This window comes from Ornithorhynchus anatinus, chromosome 5, assembly GCF_004115215.2.
Source record: "Ornithorhynchus anatinus isolate Pmale09 chromosome 5, mOrnAna1.pri.v4, whole genome shotgun sequence".
NCBI lineage: Eukaryota > Metazoa > Chordata > Mammalia > Monotremata > Ornithorhynchidae > Ornithorhynchus > Ornithorhynchus anatinus.
In genome coordinates this window covers 5,397,666-5,418,375 of record NC_041732.1, presented here as the reverse complement: position 1 = coordinate 5,418,375, position 20,710 = coordinate 5,397,666, and the positions used below count along the sequence as shown (strand labels likewise).

The 20,710-nt window shown below is 58.9% G+C and overlaps 1 protein-coding gene across 1 annotated transcript; it reads left to right on the top strand.

Annotated features, from left to right (window-relative positions):
• Nucleotides 1-1,188: 1,188 nt before the first annotated feature.
• On the top strand, nt 1,189-19,575 carry SCG3 (secretogranin III). Its single transcript, XM_029065037.2, has 12 exons — nt 1,189-1,315; nt 2,633-2,685; nt 4,355-4,400; nt 4,495-4,710; nt 6,964-7,106; nt 8,903-9,073; nt 10,167-10,353; nt 11,401-11,517; nt 13,517-13,600; nt 16,319-16,447; nt 17,915-17,995; nt 19,200-19,575. The coding sequence occupies exons 1-12, from the start codon at nt 1,189-1,191 to the stop codon at nt 19,316-19,318; spliced, it is 1,473 nt and encodes a 490-aa protein (XP_028920870.1). The 3' UTR covers nt 19,319-19,575.
• Nucleotides 19,576-20,710: the final 1,135 nt, after the last annotated feature.

The window sequence follows — 20,710 nt, the reverse complement described above, 5'->3', positions numbered from 1 at the left end:
GCGCGGGCAGAGAGAGGACGGAGGAGAGAGGACGGAGAGAGGGGAGGACGGAGAGAGGGGAGGACAGGGGAGGGGAGGACAGGGCAGGGGAGGGGAGGACAGGAGAGCGCCGCCCGAGGGCTCCTTCCGCAACCCGCAGCCCGCCGGGCGGCCCCAGACGCGCTTCAGCACCGCCAGGCCCGGACAGCGCCCCGGGCCCCAGACCCACCCCCATCCCCATCCCCACCCCCATCTCCATCCCCATCCCCATCCCCATCCCCATCCCCATCCCCATCCCCATCTCCATCCCCCTCCCCCTCCCCTCCCCATCCCCATCCCCATCTTCACCCCCTCCCCCTCTCCATCCTCCTCCCCGCCCCCACCCATCCCACCTCCACCTCCCACCCCTTCCTCCCTCCCCTCCCCCTGCCCCCGCCTACATCCCGCGCCCATCTCCTCCTCCCCACCCCCACCCGCCGGACCCGACCCCGGCCGGCCACCCTCCCTTCCTCCTCCTCCTCCTCCTCCTCCTCCCCTTCTCCTCCTCCTCCTCTTCCCTAACCGAAGTCCTGCGTCCGGTGCGGGGGGGGGGGGGGGGGGTGTGTGGGGGGGAGGAGGGTGTCTGTCTCTCCCCGGGTCTCTCCTTTGGTCTCTCTCTCCTCCCTAGTCCGTCTCTCCCTAGGCCTAGCTCTCCCTGGGTCTCTCTCCCCCCCCGGTCCGTCTCTCCCCGGGCCTGTCTCTCCCGTGTCTCTCCTTGGGTCTCTGGCTCCCCAGTCCGTCTCTCCCTAGTCCGTCTCTCCCCGGGCCTGTCTCTCCCCGGGTCTCTCTCCTTCCTGGTCCGTCTCTTCCCGAGTCTACCTCTGCCCCGGTCCGTCTCTCTGGGCCTGTCTCTCCCCGGGTCTCTCCTTGGGTCTCTCCCCCCGGTCCGTCTCTCCCCGGGCCCGTCTCTCCCCGTGTCTCTCCCTGGGTCTCTCTCTCCCCGCTAAGCCTGTCCCTCCCGGGACCTGTCTCTCCCCGGCCCTTATCTCTCTCGGGGTCTCTCTCTCCCCTGCTCCGTCTCTCCCCGGGCCTCTGTCTCCCCAGGTCTGTCTCTCCCCGGTTCTGCCTGCCTGTCTGTGCCTGTGTCCCCGGGTCAGGGTGCCCGGGCTGTCCGGCCTGCCCCCCGCCGCGCCCCCCACCCGCTGGGGGCGGCTGGAGCTGCCCGGGGGGATGGGAGCGATCCGGCGGGGGCGGAGGCAGGGGCTGGGGGTGGGGCTGGGGGTCTTCTTCCTCCTCCAGGCCCTGATCCTCGGCCTGGGCCCCGCCCGGGCCTTCCCCACCCCCGACGGCGGCAGAGGTAGGTCTGCACCTCCCCCCGTCCCCACCCCCGACCCCCCCACTTGACGTCTTCTCTCCCCCCCACCAAATGATTAAAGCTGGGGGGCGGGAGGGAGAGGTGGGGGGCTGAAATCTTTCTCTCGGGGAGCTCGTCGGCTCTTACCGCTTTCTCCGGGAGAGGATGGAGGCGGTTTTCCCTCGGCCTCCCCCGTCTCCCTCACCTCCCCTGATCAGATCGGGGGGCGGTGTTTTGCTCTCGGGCGGGTCCTGGTGAAAGAGCTTTAATGGCTCGGTGAAGACAATCGGATTAGGCCTCTGCCATTTCGGTCAAGGGCTTATAAACCAGCTCGCTAGGTGGGTTTGAGGGCCTCTGGTCGGGGGGACGTATGGCTCGAACCCTCGGCAGATCAGATGGGCTCTTTTCCTTCACCCGAGGCCCGACAGACCGACCCCGGCGGTCATCTGGGGAGAGGAAGGGAAGATGGGGAGAAAGCGGGTGTTGTTTCTCCTCCGGGCTACTCGAGGGACTGCCTTCTGAAAGCACCGTGCACCGGGGGTAGATAACGGGATCGTCGCGTCGGTCCCGGGCCCTGTCCCACCTGGGCTCACGGTCTTAATTCCCATCTTACGGATGAGGGAGCCGAGGCCCGGAGAAGGGAAGTGATTTGCCCGAGGTCACGCGGCAGACGGGTGGAGTCGGGATCAGAACCCAGATCCTCCGACTCCCAGGCCCGGACTCCTTCCGCTAGGCCGCTCTGCTTCCCGACTCTCCCCCTGGGGAGGTGCCGGAGCCCCCGGGGGGAATCTGGCTCATTTAGTTCACGTTCGGACCGACTCTTCCCCCCGTTCCGGGGGTTTGCGTCGGGCGGAGGATGTTTCCTCTCCCCTCTCCCTTCTTCCCACCGCTTCCCCTCCCTCAGTTCCCCGCCTCCCCCGTGTTCCCGGTCATCACCGCCGTGTACAGAGATTGGGGCGGGAGGAGGGACGAAAGGGAAGCGGAAAGGGGAGAATCTCAGAGGGGAGGACGGAGCTTGCCGAACTCTCCGACGACCCCCATCCGGCTTCCCTACGGTCCCGGGTTGGGTTTTCCTAAGAAGGGGATGGGAAGAGGGCTCCCGCCCGTGTTTCCGGGAGGGGGAGGATGTGAGCGGCGGGGGGCGGGGGGACCATCGATCCGATTTCACCCCTTACCCCCGAGGTTGTTCTCTCGAGCTCTGAGGGGAGCTGGTCTTAAAAGATCGCGGCCATTTACTCCTTGAGGACGACGTTCCTGCCGAACCATTTTCAAGCGATTGACCGGAAAATAATTGTGTGCGTATGTATGTGTTTATTCTAGACAAGGCCATACACAACAGAGAATTAAGTGTAGAGAGACCCTTGGAAGAACAGGTAGGTCAGATGACCAAGATGAATTTGTTCCGCTCCGACTGACGCCGTTCCTCTTGGTTTCGCGCCTGGGGTTTTGACGGTTTCGCTGGCAGACGATTCGGGAGCTCTCGAGCATCGACCCAGATTTAGCTGAGGATCCTCGGGGCCGGGGCCCGGCTCCAGTTCCCACCCGTGCCTCCTTTCCCGGTGCTTACTGCAGTGTCCTCTGCTCAGTGGGCATTGAATAAATACTATGACGGGTGCGACTACTACTACTACTACTAACGATAATGGAATTTGTGAAGCGCTTACTCCGTGCCAGGCACTGGACTAAGCACTGGGGTGGATCCAAGCAAATCAGGTTTGGACCCGGTCCCTGTCCCGTGGGGGGGGGGGGGGGGGCTCGCGGTCTCAATCCCCGTTTTACAGATGAGATGACCGAGGCCCAGAGAAGTGGAGTGGCTCGCCCGAGGCCACACGGCGGACGAGCGGCGGAGCCGGGATTAGGACCCGTGACCCGGATCCCGGGCCCGGGCCGTGTGGCCTCCGTGATGCCGTTACTGCTACTGTTATAAAATGTCCACGTCCTGACCAGATCTGCGTGGGGTGGGGAAGCCACGTGGGGTCCGGACGCGCAGGGAACGCCCAACCCCAACTTGGCGTCGGTGGACTTCGAAGCCTGTCTGCCACTGGTCCCGCCGCTATCCATTCATTCATTCGATCCTATCTACTGAGCACTTACCGTGTGTAGAGTACGGTACCGAGCGCTTGGGAGAGGTCAATATAAACAATAAACGGAGACACGTCCCCTGCCCGCAACGAGCTTAGGCTCAGCCAGAGCAGGCCCCTGACGGTAAGTCCTAAAAACCGTGGCGTTTGTTCGGCGCTTGCTATGTGCCAAGCACCCTGCCGAGCGTTGGGTTGTGTCGGTGCTAATCGGGTCGGACGCGGTCCTTATCCCACCACGTAAGGCTCACGGTCTTAGACGGAGGGGTTTTCATCCCCGTTGAACGGGAAAGCGGGGCTCAGAGAGGCGAAGTGACTCTCCCGAGGTCACGCAGCGGACAAGCGGCAGCGCCGGGATTAGAACTCAGGTCCCCTGACCCCCAGGCCGGTGCCTTTTCCCCAAGACCACACTGCTCCTCCTCCGACCGACGGATAGGGGACGGGTCAGCCTCTCCCATGCCTTCTCCTGGCCAGACTACGCCTCACTCCCCTGCCTGCCTCGATGGCCTGAGGACGGTATCCCAAGTCCCGTCAGATCGGGTGTCGACAGCACCTCCGGGCGGCAGCTGTCAATGGGGTGGACTCCTGGGCCAATCAGAGAGCTCGATCCTCCCCCCCCCCCGCCCAACTCCAGCCTCTCCTCCGTCCGTCCCCCCCCCCTTCCACCCCGACACGACCCCCAACCCCCCCTGACGTCGGCTGCCCGACGAGCTCGCCCCACCAGGTCCACTCCCTCGAGACCCAGGGGGATTCCGGGAATCTCCCAGCCCGCCACGATCGACAGCGACCGTCGCGGGCCCAAACGCTCGCGGGGGTGCCGACCTCACGCCCGGAGGCTCCGGAGCCAGAGAGGGCCTCCGGGGACCGGCCCCTCCCCGGAGAGCCTCTGTCCCAGTAGGCGAGGCAGCGCGGGCGCCGGACGAGAAGGGGGCATCCTTACTTCTTTGCTTCTCTCGCAAATCAGATCGCCGAAGCCGAAGCAGACGGGATCCGCCAAGCAGCCCCCGCAGGTAAAAACGAGATTTCCGGTGGTCTCCCGGGACCGTGGCCCCAGAGACCGTGGCGGCTCTAATCGACGGGTGGGGTTGGGGGCGTTTCTTGCAGAAAACCCGACCGGGGGAAGAAATGACTCCTCGGCGGATGACGCTAACTTCCTAAAGGCCTTAGCGCACCAGGAGAGAGACGCAAGAGAGGGGGCGACCGGAAGAAAATCCCCTTCCGATAAGCAGTCGGTCCCCGACGGTACAGATTCCACCAAGGGCTGGAGGCTGAGAGAGGAAGATGACGCTACTAAAAGCAGACAGGATTATCCATTTCAAGGTATCTCGGGGGGGAATGTTGGCCCTTCTGCTTTCATCCTTCGGCCGCCAGACCGGGTGAGAGGTGAGGGGGAGAAGCCAAGCTACTACACGGCGGGGGAAGGAGCCGGGGGAGGGCTCCGAAATCGGGTCGAAGCCGAGGACCGAGAAGCCGAGAGGATGATGATGATGATGATGATGATGACGGTGTCTGTTAAAGCGCTTACTATGCGCAAAGCACCGTTCTAAGCGCTGGGGGAATACAAGGTGATCAGGTCGTCCCACGGGGGGGCTCACAGTTTTAATCCCCATTTTACAGCCGAGGTAACGGAGGCACAGAGAAGTGAAGTGACTCTGCCCAAAGTCGCCCGGCCGACAAGCGGCGGAGCTGGGATTAGAGCCCGTGACCTCCGACTCCCAAGCCCGGCCTCTTTCCACTGAGCCACGCGGCTTTGCTAGAGAAGCGGCGTGGCCTACGAGCCGGGGCCCGGGAGGACCTGGGTTCTAATCCCGGCTCCGCCGTTCGTCTGCCGTGTGACGTCGGGCGAATCCTTTTGCTTTTCTGGGCCCCCGCGGCCTCGTCTGGGAAGTGGGCATCGAGACCGTGAGCCCCGTGTGGGAGATGGGCTGTGTCTAACCTGATTATCAGGTATCTAGCCCAGTGCTTAATACAGTGCCTGGCCCACAGTAAGCACTTAATGCGAGCAACCAAACCAAAAAGGAGCAAGTAAACAAGGCTGAGGGGACGGCTCTGGAGTGATGCTACAATCAAGGTGAGAGCCACAGGTCCTGCCCTCGAGGTGTAGAAAATCTGGGGGGGGGGGAGGGGACGTGAGGCTAAATTGATCTTTCTCCTAAATGGGTGCTAATTTCTACATCCTGCCTGGGTTCAGGGTCCCTGTGTGGGCTGGATTAGCTTGTATCTCCCCCTGTGCTTAGAACAGTGCCTGGCACATAGTAAGCGCTTAACAAATATCATCATCATTATTATTATCTCCCTACTCCTCTGTGTGTGTGTGTGTGTGTGTGTGTGTGTGTGTGTTAGAGGGGGGTGGGGAGCGTTAACTTGCCTGTGGACCCGGTTGGCACATCCCCTCCCTGCAGCCTGGTAATAACAATAATACTAATAACGTCGGTATTTGTTAAGCGCTTACTACGTGCAGAGCACTGTCCTAAGCGCTGGGGAAGATACAGGGTAATCAGATTGTCCCACAAGAGGCTCACAGTCTTAATCCCCATTTTACAGATGAGCTAACTGAGGCACAGAGAAGTGACTCGCCCACAGTCACACAGCTGCCAAGTGGCAGAGGCGGGATTCGAACCCATGACCTCCGATTCCCAAGCCCGGGCTCTTTCCACTGAGCCACCCTGCTTCCTCAGGTAGCCCAGAGGCAACCTGAAGTAGCCAGAGGAGAGCAGAGAGCCAGCAAGGAGGGCACCAGCGGCCAGGAGCCGGCTGGGGGGGGGGGGCGGGGAGAGCCTATCAGTCAGCCAGTCGTATTTATGGAGCTCTTACTATGTGCAGAGCGCTGTACTAAGCGCATGGGAGAGGGCAGTGTACCAATAAAACCGCCACCTTCCCCGCCCACAACAAGCCTACAGTCTAGAGGGGGAAACAGACATTAATAGAAATAAATCAATTACAGATCGGCGCCTAAGCGCCGTGGGGGAGGAGATGAAGCTGAGCTCATCTCTTCCTGGGCGTTTTTCTCCTCCCTAAGCAACTTGAGTTGAGAAAATCCTCAGAGCCCCCCAGTCGCCCCCCCCACCCCCGGAAAATCACATTTCATTTAATCAGGTCCATTGTAAATGACCTCTCGATTCCCAGGCCCGTTCTCTTTCCACCAGATATAGATCTACCAGATATAGATCGACCAGATCTATAGTAGATCGCTAGATATCGATCTGTAGATGTAGAGAAGCAGCGTGGCTCAGTGGAAAGAGCTTGGGAGTCAGAGGTCATGGGTTCGAACCCCGGCCCTGCCACCTGGCAGCTGGGTGACCGCGGGCGAGTCACTTCTCTGGGCCTCAGGGACCTCATCTGGAAAATGGGGACGAAGACCGTGAGCCTCACGTGGGACAACCTGATGACCCCGTACCTACCCCAGCGCTTAGAACAGTGCCCTGCCCGTAGTAAGCGCTTAACAAATACCGACATTATCATCATTATCTTGGAAGAGAGAGAAGGGCGGACGGAGAGGCCGATATAAACTGTCCGTGTGGAAACCGGGTAGACCTCTAGGATCCATGCGTAATAGCCCCGTGATTTTTCCAGACGACCCGGATGGTCTTCGCCGGCTAGACGGGACCCCCCTGACCGCCGAAGACGTCGTCCAGAAGATCGCCGGCAGAATCTACGAGGAGAATGACAGAGGAGTCTTTGACAAGATTGTTTCCAAACTCCTCCGCCTCGGTCTAGTAAGTGAGAGGAGGAAGAGGGGAAGCGTGGATTTGGCAGGATCCTAACGGAGAGCCAGCGTGGCCCAGGGGGCAGAGCATAGGGCCGGCAGTCGGAAGACTCAAATGGATGGTATTTATTGAGCGCTTGCCAGGTGCAGAGCGCCGTACTAAGTCGTGGGGAGAGTACGGTGCAACGGAGTTGGTAGAGATTGTTCCCCGCCCCCGAGGAGCTGACAATCAGGGGCTTTTTCAGGCACCCAGGCTCCCTCATTCATTCATTCAATCGTATTTATTGAGCGCTTACTGTGCGCAGAACACTGTACTAAGTGCAAAAATAAACCATGACATTCCCTGCCCACAACGAGCTTGAAGTTGGGGGGGGGGGGCCGGGAGGATAACTGTGGTGTTTGTTAAGTGCTTACTGTGTGCACTATGCTAAGCGCCGGGGTGGATACGGACAAATCGGGTTGGACACGGTCCCTGTCCCGCACGGGGCTCCCAGTCTTCATCCCCATTTTCCAGATGAGGTAACCGAGGCCCAGAGAAGAGTGACTTGCCTAAGGTCACCCAGCGGACAGGCGGCGGAGCTGGGATGAGAAGCCGGGTCCTTCCGACTCCCGGGTCCGGGCTCTACCCGCTAGGCCGTGCCGCTTCTCAGACCGTAAGCCCAAGTGGGCAGGGAACCTGTCTGTTTACTGTTGCGCCGTCCTCTCCCAGCCGCTTAGTGCGGTGCTCTGCACCCAGTAAGCGCTCAATAAATACGATTGAATCCCCAGTCGCTGACGGGCAGCCAGCCACCCCGCCCACTCACCGGCGGGGGAGAAGGCCAGGATGGCCGCCTCCGGACGAGGTGACCCTCTGAGGCCGTGTTGGCCGGGGGAGGGGAAGAGCGGGAGCCGAGTCCCCTCTTGCCAAACCGAGAGCTGGGGACGGTCTCGGCCGTGAAGCCGCCAAGGCCGTGGCTTCAAATTCCAAAGCCAGAGGGGCCGGGGCCGGGGGCCGGGGCGGGGAGGGGGGGCCCTGGTGTCCGCTCTCCTGTGAGTCCAGGGGGACCTCGCCCTCTCCGTTCACCCCCCTTCCCACCCCTCCCCAGCAGTTCTGTGGCTTCGCTTGGAGCCCTTGACATGGTGGTGCTGGAAAAGAGAGGCAGCGTAAAGGAAAATGGGCCCGGGAGACGAGAGGACCAGGCTTCAAATCCCGGCTCCTTCACTCGCCTGCGGGGCGACTTTGGGCAAATCGCTTCGCCTCTCTGGGCTTCAGTTTCCTCAGCTGTAAATCAGGGGTCCAAATCCCTGTTTTCCCTCCTGCTTAGACCGTGAGCTCATCATGGGACAGGGACTGGGTCTGACGTGATTTCTCGTATCTACCCCAGCGCGTGGTACAGTGCTCGGCACGGAGTGGACGCTGAAAATAGTCTCGATCGTTATCATTACGTGGTTCCGGCTGGGACTCCGAGGACCCCGCTCAGTGGCCCCGGGGGAGGGAGAGGAGGAGTTCTTGTCGGGGCTCCGGGCGGTCGCCCCGCCCCTGCACCGCTCCTTCCTCTTCCTCCTCTTGCACGCCCACCCCCTCCCCCAGCCCCTTAGCTTGGGCGAGTCACTTCTCTGTGCCTCAGTTCCCTCATCTGGAAAATGGGGATTGAGACCGGGAGCCCTACGTGGGAGAGGGGCTGTGTCCGACCCGCTGATCCCGTATCCTCCCCAGCCCTCCACGCAGTGCCTGGCACATGGTAAGCGCTTAACGGGTACCACGGCGGTGATGATGATCATCCCGATTAGCTCCGCTCAGCCAGGACCTTGCTGCGTTTCCGCCAGATCACGGAGGGCCAGGCATACACGCTGGAAGATGAAGTGGCCGAGGTCTTACAGAAGTTAATATCCGACCAGGCGGAGGCCGGCGAGGAGCTGTCGGAGGGGCCGGATCACCCTTCGACCCCAGGAGGGCTGCTTTCAAGCCAGGCCGGAAAAATCGCACCGGAGGACTTGGTAAATATGCCCTTCTGTCCTGTCAGCTGGCCCGCTGAAGGCTTTCCCCTAGAGGGGGACGCCTCTGTTCGCCCAAAATAGAAACTTCCAGAGTCACGGATTCATTCATTCGGAGAAAGCGCACCATCCAGAAAGCAGACAGTCCACTCAGTCACCCAGTCAGTCAGTCGTATTTATTGAGCGCTTACCGTGTGCAGAGCACCGTACTGAATGCTCGGGAGAGTTATAGTACACTAAATAGACACATTCCCTGCCCAAATCGAGCAGGGAGACAGACTTAAATTTAAATGAATGGCAGCTACGGCTTTAAGTGCCGTGGGTCCGTAAGTCGTAGGCCCCGACCTTGTCTTCAGACGGAGATTTTTATTTATTCATCTCTTATTTATCCATGTGCACGGGCCATTTTTGTTCAGCTCTTTCTTCCTGTTGTGCTTGCGTTCCCCCCTTCTTTTTTAATGGCATTTGTTCAGGACTCACCACGTGCCAGGAACTGTACTAAGCACTGGGGTAGATATAAGATCACCAGGTTAGACACAGACTCGGTCCCCCATGGATGTCAGGGTCTTAATGCCCATTTTACGGATGAGTGAACCGAGGCACAGACAAGTGAAGTGACTCTCCCAGGGTCACACAGCAGACGTCGGGGGGGGGGGGGGAGCTGAGATCAGAACCCAGATCCTATGGACTCCAGCCCCGGCCTCTAGCCACTGGGCCTCGCTGCCGGAAAGGACTCGATCCTAGCGGCCAAACCAGGGGGTCCGGCCGCCCCCCATCCATCCCCCCTCTTCTTCTCTCCCCCCTCCCGTCACCCCCCGTGCTCTGATGGGATCCATCTGGGGCTCTGTCCTAATGACCAGCGGATTCATTCCCAGCGCTTAGTACAGTGCTCTGCACATAGTAAGCGCTCAATAAATGCTATCGAATTCATTCGTTCATTCGATCGTAGTTATGGAGCACTTACTGTGCGTTTGGCAAAACACCGTACTAGGCGCTCGGGAGAGTACAGCGTAACAACAGTGCGACACAGCGGATGCACGCGGAGGTCTCTGTCTTCTAACCCGGCTTCTCCGGGTCTGGTATTCTCTCCCCGGAGGTGCCCGAGGTCCAGACCGCGTCCCCCTGGGATGGTTTCACCAACGGGGAAACCGATGCCACGGCGGATGCCCTCTGGGCCCCTCCCGGAAGCTTGGAGAGAAGGAACGAGATCTCTGCCCGAGACAGCTTCGAGGACTTGCAGTATCTCCCCAGTTTTGACACCCTGCTCCGAAGCATCGACTCAGGTAAAGTAGTGAGAAGGATCTTCTATTTAGGACTCACCGCGAGCAAAGTGCCCGGCAGGGAAACGCTGATTGATAATGATAATGACAGTAGTGTTCCTGAGGCACTTATTATGTGCCAGGTACCGTTCTAAGCACTGGGAGTAGATGCAAGGTAATAGGGTTGGACACGGTCTCCGTCTCAAGTGTGGCTCACGGTCTCGATCCCCATTTTCCAGATGAGGTAACTGAGGCACAGAGAAGTGAAGTGACTGCCCAGGGTCACGCAGCAGACAAGTAGTGGAGCCGGGATTAGAACCCGGGTCCTGCCGACTTCCGGACCCGGGCCTTATCCACCGCACCGGGCGGCTTTTGAGGGGGGGTCGGGGGGGGGAGCCAAAACATGCCCACCACCCCCTTCTGGCCCATGTCCCCCATTAGGAGGGTTTCTCAGTCCTCTGGGGGGATCTGAAGGTACCCGGAGGTATCAGATGGCCTGGGAAAAAGCCCAGACTGCAGGCGGAGAATCCGGAAAGAGGAGAACCCCGGAAAGAGGAGAACCTAGAAAGCAGATAATCCAGAAAGTGGGGGAAGCCTGAAAGTGGACAGTCCAGAAGCGGAAAGTCCAGAGAGCAGATGATTCCAAAAGCAGACAATCCAGAAACTGGGTAATCCGGAAAGTGGATAATCCCAAGAGCGGCCGATCCAAAAAGTAGACAATCCACTCCTCGGCCCAGCGCCACGGCTGCGTCTCACCCAGCCCGCGTTGCGGGAAACTCCTGCCGGTAACACGGTGGGGGGGACAAAAGACCAGGCGGGGGCAAGTATCCGCTCCTGGGCCACCCTCCAGCCCTCTAGGGAAAACGGTAGAGAATTCCCAATTTTCAAGCCCGAAAACTCTCAAATAGGAATTACCGAGGCTGTCAGAGCCGCCCCCCCCCCCCAACCCTCCCTCTGGCGATCGTGATGACCCCCCCAGCGCCCCCGAGTCCTCCCTCTGCGGGGGCTCGCCCTGAGATGTGCGAAGATGGAGCTGCTGGTTTTTTACGATGGGGTTTTCTCTTCACACAGAGAAAGAGGCCGAAGAGAAGGAAACCCTCATCACTATCATGAAGACGTTGATTGACTTTGTGAAGATGATGGTAAAATACGGCACCATTTCTCCGGAAGAAGGAGTTTCCTACCTAGGTAAGGGGCCTGCTCGTCCCCCGGGGAGGGGTGGGAGAATGGTGGGGGTCTCGGGGGGAGGCGAGGAAGATGGGAGTTGACAGAGGAGGCCTCTTTCCTCCCCAAGTTCCATCCCTGAGGGGGCGAGCCGTGAACCTGGAGCCAGGAAGGGGGCCAGGACCAGGAAGGGAGCGAGCTGGAACCTGCCGCTAAGCAGTGTGGCCATCCTGACCCTGCCGTGCGCCTTTTCCTTCCCTTCTCTGGGCCCCAGTTTCCTCATCTCTAAAACAAGGATCGATTTATTTTCTTCGGTACTCGTTAAACGTTCACTGTCAATCAGTCGTCTCTGTTGACGATCACTGCGCTAAGCCCTTGGGAGAGGACGATACACATTCCCCGCCTACAGCGTCACCGGACGGGGCGAGCACCGTCCGGAGCGCTGAGGTCGGCACGAGCTCATCGGGTTGGACACAGTCCCCGTCCCACGTGAGACTCACAGTCCAAGTAGGAGGGAGTCGGATTTAATACGTGGCTCAGTGGAAAGAGCCCGGGCTCGGGAGTCCGAGGTCATGGGTTCGAATGCAGGCTCTGCCCCTCGTCGGCTGGGCGACCGTGGGCGAGTCGCTTCACTTCTCTGGGCCTCAGTTCCCTCATCTGGAAAATGGGGATGAAGACCGTGAGCCCCACGTGGGACAACCTGATTCCCCTGTGTCTACCCCAGCGCTCAGACCAGTGCTCTGCACAGGGTGAGCGCCTAACAAATGCCGGCGTCGGCATTATTCAATCCCCAGTTTCCAGATGAGGAAACTGAGGCCCAGAGAGTGAAGTGACTTGCCTAAGCGCCCAGGGCAGGAAAGGGGAAGAGCCGGGATTAGAACCCAGATCCTCTGCTTCCCAGGCCCGCGTTCTATCCACTAGACCACACTGCTCGGCAGCAGGTCCCAACTTGCTCCCATCGCGCTCCTGGCTCCAGGCCTGGCTCGTGACTTCAGGAGCCCCTCTGGACTGTAAGCTCACTGTGGGCGGGGAATGTGTCCGTTGCCTGTTACGTCGTCCTCTCCCGAGCGCTTAGCCCGGTGCCCTGCACACAGTAAGCGCTCAATAAGTACGACTGGATGAGCCGCACGGAAGGGACTACTTCCTCCTCAGACCGGGACCCTACTGAGAGCTCACCTCCTCCAAGAGGCCTTCCCAGACTGAGCTGCCCCTCTTCCCCCTGCTCCCTCTGCTCCTCCCCCTCTCCCTTCCCCTCCCTTCAGCACTCTGCTCGTTTGGCTATATTATTTATTACCCCATTTATTTTGTTAATGAGGTGTGTCCATCCCCTTCGGTCTATCGATCGATGATTAGGTTGTCTTGTTTTTATCCGTCTGTCACCCCCGATTAGACCGTGAGCCCGTCGATGGGCAGGGATGGTCTCTATCTGCTGCCAAACTGTCCATTCCAAGCGCTTAGACCGGTGCTCTGCACGTAGTAAGCGCTCAATAAATACTATTGAATGCACGAATGAATGACAGTGAGACTGTGCCCGACCTGCTCGCCTTAATCCCTGCTCTGCCACCTGTCCGCTGTGTGGCTGTGGGCAAGTCACCTCACTTCTCGGGGGCCTCAGTGCCCTCATCTGTAAAATGGGGATTAAGACTGTGAGCCTCACGTGGGACAACCTGACGACCCTGTATCTACCCCAGCGCTTAGAACGGTGCTCTGCACGTAGTAAGCGCTTAACACGTACCGACATTATTATAATTATTAATCCCCGCCCTGCAACTTGTCTGCTGTGTGACCTCGGGCAAATCACCTCACTTCTCTGGGCCTCAGCGACCCCACCTGTAAAACGGGGATGAAAACCGTGAGCCCCCGTGCGGGCCGGGGACTGTGTCCAACGCGACCGCCTCGTACGTACCCCGGCGCTTAGCACGGTATCTGCAAAGCATTGACCACGATCTCTCCCAGTGCTTGGCACCTAGGAAGCCTTCCACAAATGCCGCAATCATCGTGCAGGTTGCCTCCTGTTTTGCAGAGAACCTGGATGCCACGATCGCCCTGCAGACGAAGAATAAACTGGACAGAAACGCGACGAGTAACCGAAATGAGCTTCCGGAAGGTAGAGAGCTGGTCGGTCCCCAGTTCCCCAGTGCCGCGGTCCACGGGGCCAGAGGAAAATACCCGACCCTCCCGGGGAGCGGCGGCGGCCCAGTGGAAAGAGCCCGCGCCTGGGAGCCAGAGGACCCGCTTTCTCACCCCAGCTCCACCACTTCATTCGGTCGGATTTACTGAGCGCCTGCTGCGTGCAGAGCACTGTGCTAAGCGCTTGAGAACTACAGTTCGGCATCAGAGACAATCCCCGCCCGCAACGGGCTCCCAGTCTAGAAGGGGGAGGCGGACGTTAATATAAATAAAGCTTTTATCCCTCCTGCTTAGACCGTGAGCCCCATCCACTAGTCGGCCCTGTGACTGCGGGCAGGTCGCTTCACTTCTCTGGGCCTCAGTTCCCTCATCTGGAAAATGGGGATGAAGCCCGGGAGCCCCACGTGGGACAACCTGATCACCCTGTATCCACCCCAGCGCTTAGAAGGGTGCTCTGCACAGAGTAAGCGCTTAACAAATACCGACCTTATTATTATGGCTACGTGGGATGTGATGCTCTCGTACGTACCCCGGTGCTGAGTGCGGCGCTTGGCACGGAATAAGCGCTTAGCAGATATCACAGTTATCATCATACCGTCATTATCACCGAGAAGCAGCACGGCGTCGTGGATAGAGCACGGGCCGGGAGGCAGAAGGTCGTGGGTTCTAATCCCGGCTCTGCCCCCGTCTGCTGCGGGACCTCGGGCGAGTCACTTCTCCGGGCCTCAGTCCCCTCATCTGTAAGACGGAGATGGAGACTGCGAGCCCCACGTGAGACGGGGGCTGTGTCCGACCCGATTTGCATGTATCCGCCCCGGTGCTTGATACAGTGCTTGGCACAGAGTAAGCGCTTAACGGATACCGGAATTATCATCTTTCCTCAGTGGGTCAGGAAAACATTTCACCGAAGAGTTTCCCAGAATCCCCCCCCCCCGCTGATCCCGCCCCTATCACCCCAGCAGCCTGAGGGGCTGGGGGGTGGGGGGGGTGGGGGTCGTCTGTCTGTCTGCTCTGCCCCCTTCCCCTCCCCCTGGGCTGTGGTCGGGGGCAGGGAGATGCCCGGGGTAGCAGCCAGGAGCGGGGCCACAGCTCACCAGAACGGGGCTACCCAGCAAGTCTTAACCCCCATCTCCCCTTCCCCCTTTCCCTTCCGCTCCTCTGCCCCGCTCCCCCTCGTCCCTTTTATCCCCCCTCCATTTCTTCCCCTCCTCCTCGCTCCCCCTCTTACCCTTTTCTCCCCCTCTGTTGACAAACAGTATCTAACACTGTACTGAGCACTGGGGTAGAGTCACATTATTCAGACTGGACCCGAGTCTCTGTCCACACGGGCCTCACGGTCTAAGGAGGAGGGAAACCGGGTACTGAATCCCCCTTTTACAGACGAGGAAACTGAGGCACAGACATGTCGCGTGACCAGCCCAAAGCAAGTGGGATTAGAACCCAGGTCCTCTGACTCCCAGGTTCCTCCCCTCTTTCTACTCACGGCCCCGCCCCGGCCGGTCCACCCTCAGTTGACTCCCCCCGTCCTCCCGGGCCCTGAAGAATCCCTGGATTTCAGACCCGATTTGCTGAGGGAGCCGGTTGTGTCTGATGCCTTCGGGTTTGGTTTCTCGGCGGGGACGCTCGTTCACCTCAGCGATGAGGAACAGCCAAAGTGGGGCATGGGCCACCCACCTGCTCGGAGTTAATCATTCCGCGGCCAGGAAGAAACCCGCTAGGCCGGGAATTCCTCGAGAACGCAGACCGGACCTCCTGATTCTTAGACCGGGAGCCCCCCCCCCCCCGTGATTATCTTAATCCCGCCTCTGCCCCTTGTCTGCTGTGTGACCTGGGGCAAGTCACTTCACTTCCCTGGGCCTCAGTCACCTCATCTGGAAAACGGGGACTGAGAGCATGAGCCCCATGTGGGACAGGGACCGGGTCCAACCCGATTTGCTCGTATCCACCCCAGTGCCTGGTACATAGTAAGCGCTCAACAAGTACCATTATCATCATCATCATCTACCTCGGCGAGAACCCGTACGGTGCCCCCTTAGAGAAGCAGCGTGGCTCAGTGGAAAGAGCCGGGGCTTGGGAGCCAGAGGCCGTGGGTTCGAATCCCGGCTCCGCCACTTGGCAGCTGTGTGACTGGGGGCGAGTCACTTCGCTTCTCTGTGCCTCAGTGACCTCATCTGTAAAATGGGGATGAACTGTGAGCCTCACGTGGGACAACCTGATGAGCCCGTATCTCCCCCAGCGCTTAGAATGGTGCTCTGCACATAGTAAGTGCTTAACAAATACCAACGTTATTATCATTATTCCCAGTCAGTGTTTGGAAAATCGATTATCAGTCACTCGACGGTGTTTATCAAGCGCTTGCCGCGGGCAGAGCGCTGGACTCCACACCTGGGAGAAGACAATCCAGTAATCGGTCGCATTTATTGAGCGCTTACTGCGAGAATACAGTAGAACAGAGTCGGAAGAAACATTCCCTGCCCACGGTGAACTCTCAACCCAAAGGGGGAGAAGAATCGATAGACCCCGTCCCTGCCTACAGGGCTCTTGTAGTCTAAGGTCGATTACCGCCGACTGATTGTGAAAGAGATTCACGGCAGCGGGGCGTGAGTCGATGAATCGATCAGGGATATTTACGGGAGGCGGACTCTGTCTGAAGCCCCCGTGATACCCACTGTGATTGTCCCACCTCCGTGTCTAGAGAAGAATCCCGAAGAGGCAGACAGCACCAAGGAAGAAGCGGCTAAAATGGAAAAGGAGACGGAAACGCGCCCGGATTCCACCAAGTACGAAGATCCGGGCCCAGCTGGGAACGGTGACCAAGTGAGAGGTAAAAGCTCTCTGGGCCAGGGGAGGGGTCTATTCATTCATTCATTCATTCATTCATTCATTCATTCATTCAATCCTATTTATTGAGCGTTTACTGTGTGCAAAGCACTGTACTAAGCGCTCGGGAGAGTACGCTAGAACAATAAACAGACCCATTCCCTGCTTACAACGAGCTCACAGTCCAGAAGGGGAGGCGGGCATTAATATAAATGGATGAATGAATAAATGAATGGATGCATGAGTGAACGAATGCATAACTGAATACATAAATAAATAAAATACGGATATGTACAGAAGTGCCGGAGTCCAGAGAGGGGAATGAGCGAAGGGAGCAAGTCAGGGCGACGCAGAAGGGAGTGAGAGCAGAGGGCTTCGTCAGGGAGGGCTTCTCGGAGGAGATGGGCCTTCAGTAAGGCTTCGAAGCGGGGGAGAGCAATTGTCTGTCTGATATGAGCAGGGACAGCGTGCCAGGCCAGAGGCGAGAGGTCGGCGGTGAGATAAACGAGACTGAGGTACGGTGAGAAGGTTGGCATTAGAGGAGCGAAGTGTGAGGACTGGGTTGGAGTAGGAGAGCAAGGGAGGTGAGGGAGGAGGGGATAAGGGGATCCAGTGGTTTCAAGCCAAGGGTGAGGGGTTTTTGTTTGATGCGGGTTGAAGGGGGTGGATCTGGGGGGCGGGGGGGGGTCACTTGTCCAGGTTGTGTTTCTTTCTCATTCCTTCTTTCAATAGTACTTACTGATTGCCTGCTGTGATCAGAGCACTGTACTAAGCCCTTAGGAGAGTACAAGACGATGGAGTTAGTGTTCGGGACCCCTTCACTCAAGGAATTTACTGTCTAATTCGGGCGACCGACGCTATAATAGAGGCCAGATTGGAGGGAGTAATAGAGGGTATATAAGATATGCCCGCAAGTGGTAAGGGGGGGGTTTGTATTTAATTGGTCGTCGGGTGGGGAACGAGTCGACCGTTCAATCATTCGATCGCATTTATTGAGCGCTTACCGCGTACGGAGCACGGTACTAAGCGCTGGGGAAAGTACAACAATAAACGGTGACATTCCCTGCCCTCCACCAGCTTATACTGTACTGTCCCAAACACTTAGTAGAGTGCTCTGCACACAGTAATAAACATGATTGAATGAATGAATGACTTAGAGGGCACAAAAGGGCTGACACGGGTCCAGAGTCACCTCAGCTCCCAGCCCCGGTCCCGAGAGGCCGCACAGCTCCCGCTCTGTCCCAGAGCTTAGCACAGAGTGTGGTCCAAAGTGAGCGCTCAGTAAATTCCACAGGGATTATTATGGAGAGGGTCCACCTGGCCTGGGTGCTGGGGGCGGGGCTGGGTACTGACCCCTGCCCCAAGCTCACTTGTCAGGGAGGCAACTGACCCCGGACCTCCCCGGGGAGGGGGCCTCCATCCGAGGCAGTCCCAAAACCGTCCCAAGAGAAGCGTGTTCTGCTTTTCCCAGGGAAAACCGAGGCGTATTTGGAAGCGATCCGGAAGAGCGTCGAGTGGCTGAAGAAATCCAATAAACCGGGGAATAGAGAAGGTAGGAGGGAGAGACAGCGGGCTTTCCACTGGAGGCCCCGCTCTCTCTCTTTTTTTTTTTATGGTATTTGTTAAGCGCTTACTACGTGTCAGGCACTGTACTAACGGCTGGGGTAGATACAAGCTAATCGGGTTGGACGCACATGGGGCTCACGGTCTTCATCCCCGTTTCCCAGTTGAGGTAACCGAGGCCTGGAGAAGTGAAGCGACTTACCCAAGGTCACACAGCTCCCAGGTAGTGGAGCTGGGATCAGAACCCGGGTCCTCCCGACTCTCAGGCCCCTGCTCCGTCCGCTGGGCCACCCCGTGCCCGCTCTTCCAAGCGGAAAAACGGTTCCTGTAGGAAAGGAAGCGATGAGGGTGATGACGACGATGATGTTGGTATTTGTTAAGCGCTTACTACGTGCCAAGTACCGTTCTAAGCGCCGCCGTAGATACAGGGCGATCAGGTTGTCCCACATAGGGCTCACAGTCTTAATCTCCATTTTCCAGATGAGGTCACTGAGGCACAGAGAAGTGAAGTGACTGGCGCAAGGTCACACAGCTGCCAAGCGGCGGAGCCGGGATTAGAACCCGTGACCTCCGACTCCCAAGCCCGGGCTCTTTCCACTGAGCCACGCTGCTTCTCCTGAAGTCAGTGAGCAAGGAAAGGGGGGGGCGGAAAGAGAGAGCATGGGACCCCAAGAGATGAGAAGAGTGGGGACTGAGGGGGTCTTAATGAGACCCTGGGCGGGTCGACTTCAGGGCAAAGAGGGAAGGGGGCCTGGCCTTCCTCTGGGAAGCACCGTCCCTTAGAGAAGCAGCGTGGCGCAGTGGAAAGAGCCCGGGCTTGGGATGCAGAGATCACGGGTTCGAATCCCGGCTCTGCCACTTAGCTGCGTGACTGTGGGCAAGTCACTTCACTTCTCTGTGCCTCGGTTCCCTCATCTGGAAAATGGGGATGAAGACCGTGAGCCTCCCGTGGGACAACCTGATGACCCTGTATCTCCCCCGGCGCTTAGAACGGTGCTCTGCACGTAGCAAGCGCTTAACGAATACCAACGTCATTATTACTATTACTCAAGGCAGGCAGAAGGATCAGTCTCAAGCCGGGGAGGGGGCTGAGGGGAGGAAGGGGTGGCTGTCGGAGCATCTGGGACTTGTTCTGGGACTTCCGGAACGACCCTCACCCTGCCGCCCGCCCCCCACCCCGTGCTGCTTTCCAGACCTCGACCTCTCCAGGCTGAGGAGCTTCGTCGACCGGCAGGCCGACGCGTACGTGCTCCAAGGCATCCTGGACCCGAAGGAGGCGGAGCTGATCAAACGGATCTACAGCAGCCTGTAGCGGGTGGGACCCGTCCCCCCCCGCGCCCCCGGGCCCGGACGACCGCCGACCGACCCGCCGGCCCCCAGCCCCCGCCCGTTCTCCTGCTCCCACCGGAATCCTCTCCCCCTCAGTAGGAGTCCTTAGATAGGGCTAAATTGGCTTCCATCCGGATCTCTCCTAGTTCCCCCGTTCCCCGGCCTGAACGCCCGAGGTCCCGAGAGGCCTCCCCGGGACGCTAAGGACGGGTTTGGATCCGGCAAAACGCATTTCGACCCCTTGTTGTCCGCCTCGGATCTGTTCCCTTAGAGGTGGCCGTCGTGGCCTCTCCTCCGTCTCCGGGAGGTCACTCTGTTTTTCCTCGGCCTGCTCTCCGTGAGCACTGAAGAGCCCCATAGGGGACGGGGACTGTGTCCGATCTACTTGTCTCGTATCTTCCCCGGCGCTCGGTACGGCGCTCGGCACGTAGTAGGTCCTCAACAGACGCCGCAGTCGTCATCATCATCATCGAAGGCAGCCCGGCACAGTGGGTAGAGCGCGGGCCTGGGAGTCAGGAGGCCACGGGTTCTAATCCCGGCTCCGCCACATGCCTGCTGTGCGACCTTGGACGGGCCACTTCGCGTCTCTGGGCCTCAGTTACCTCATCTGGAAAATGGGGATTGAGACCGAGCCCCACGGGAGACAGGGACTGTGTCCAACCCGATTTGCTTGTATCCACCCCGGCGCTTAGCGCAGTATTTAGCACATAGTAAGCGCTTGACAAATACCGTTATCATTATTAGCAACGATAACAGCAGCGTCGGGAACAACGGTAGTGATAATAATGTCAGAAAGTCACGGGTTCTAATCCCGGCTCCGCCACTTGTCTGCTGTGTGACCCTGGGCGAGCCACTTCACTTCTCTGGGCCTCGGTGACCTCATCTGGAAAATGGGGACTGAGAGCGTGAGCCCCATGCGGGGGAAGGACTGTGTCCGACCCGATCTGCTTCTATCCACCCCAGCGCTTAGTACGGTGGCCGGCGCATAGAAAGCGCTTAACAAAAACCATAATTATTATTAAGTTCCTTGAGGGTAGGGATCATGTCTGCTAACTTTAGTGCCCTCTTCCAATCAGTACAATGCTCTGGGCGGAGTAGACTGGAAGCCTCCTTGAGGGCGGGGACCCTGTCTGCCGACTCTGTCATCCTCTCCCAAGCGCTCAGTACCGTGTCCGTTCCCAATAGACTCTAAACTCCCTGAGGACGGGGTCGTGCCCTATTAACTCGACTGTCCTCTCCCAGACGCTCAGTCCGGTGGTCCGCTCCCAGTAAGCGCTCGATCAATCCTATCGATCGGATGACTGCTTGATTAGTCACCATTTCCTTACTCGTTCATTCAATCGTACTTATTGGGCGCTTCCTGCGTGCGGGGCAC

Coding starts and splice junctions, on each gene's coding strand:
- SCG3 (XM_029065037.2), top strand. CDS start 1,189: ATGGGAGCGATCCGGCGGGGGCGGAGGCAGGGGCTGGGGGTGGGGCTG. Junction 4,401..4,494: donor CCGCCAAGCAGCCCCCGCAG/GTAAAAACGAGA, acceptor CGTTTCTTGCAG/AAAACCCGACCGGGGGAAGA. Junction 9,074..10,166: donor AAATCGCACCGGAGGACTTG/GTAAATATGCCC, acceptor CTCTCCCCGGAG/GTGCCCGAGGTCCAGACCGC.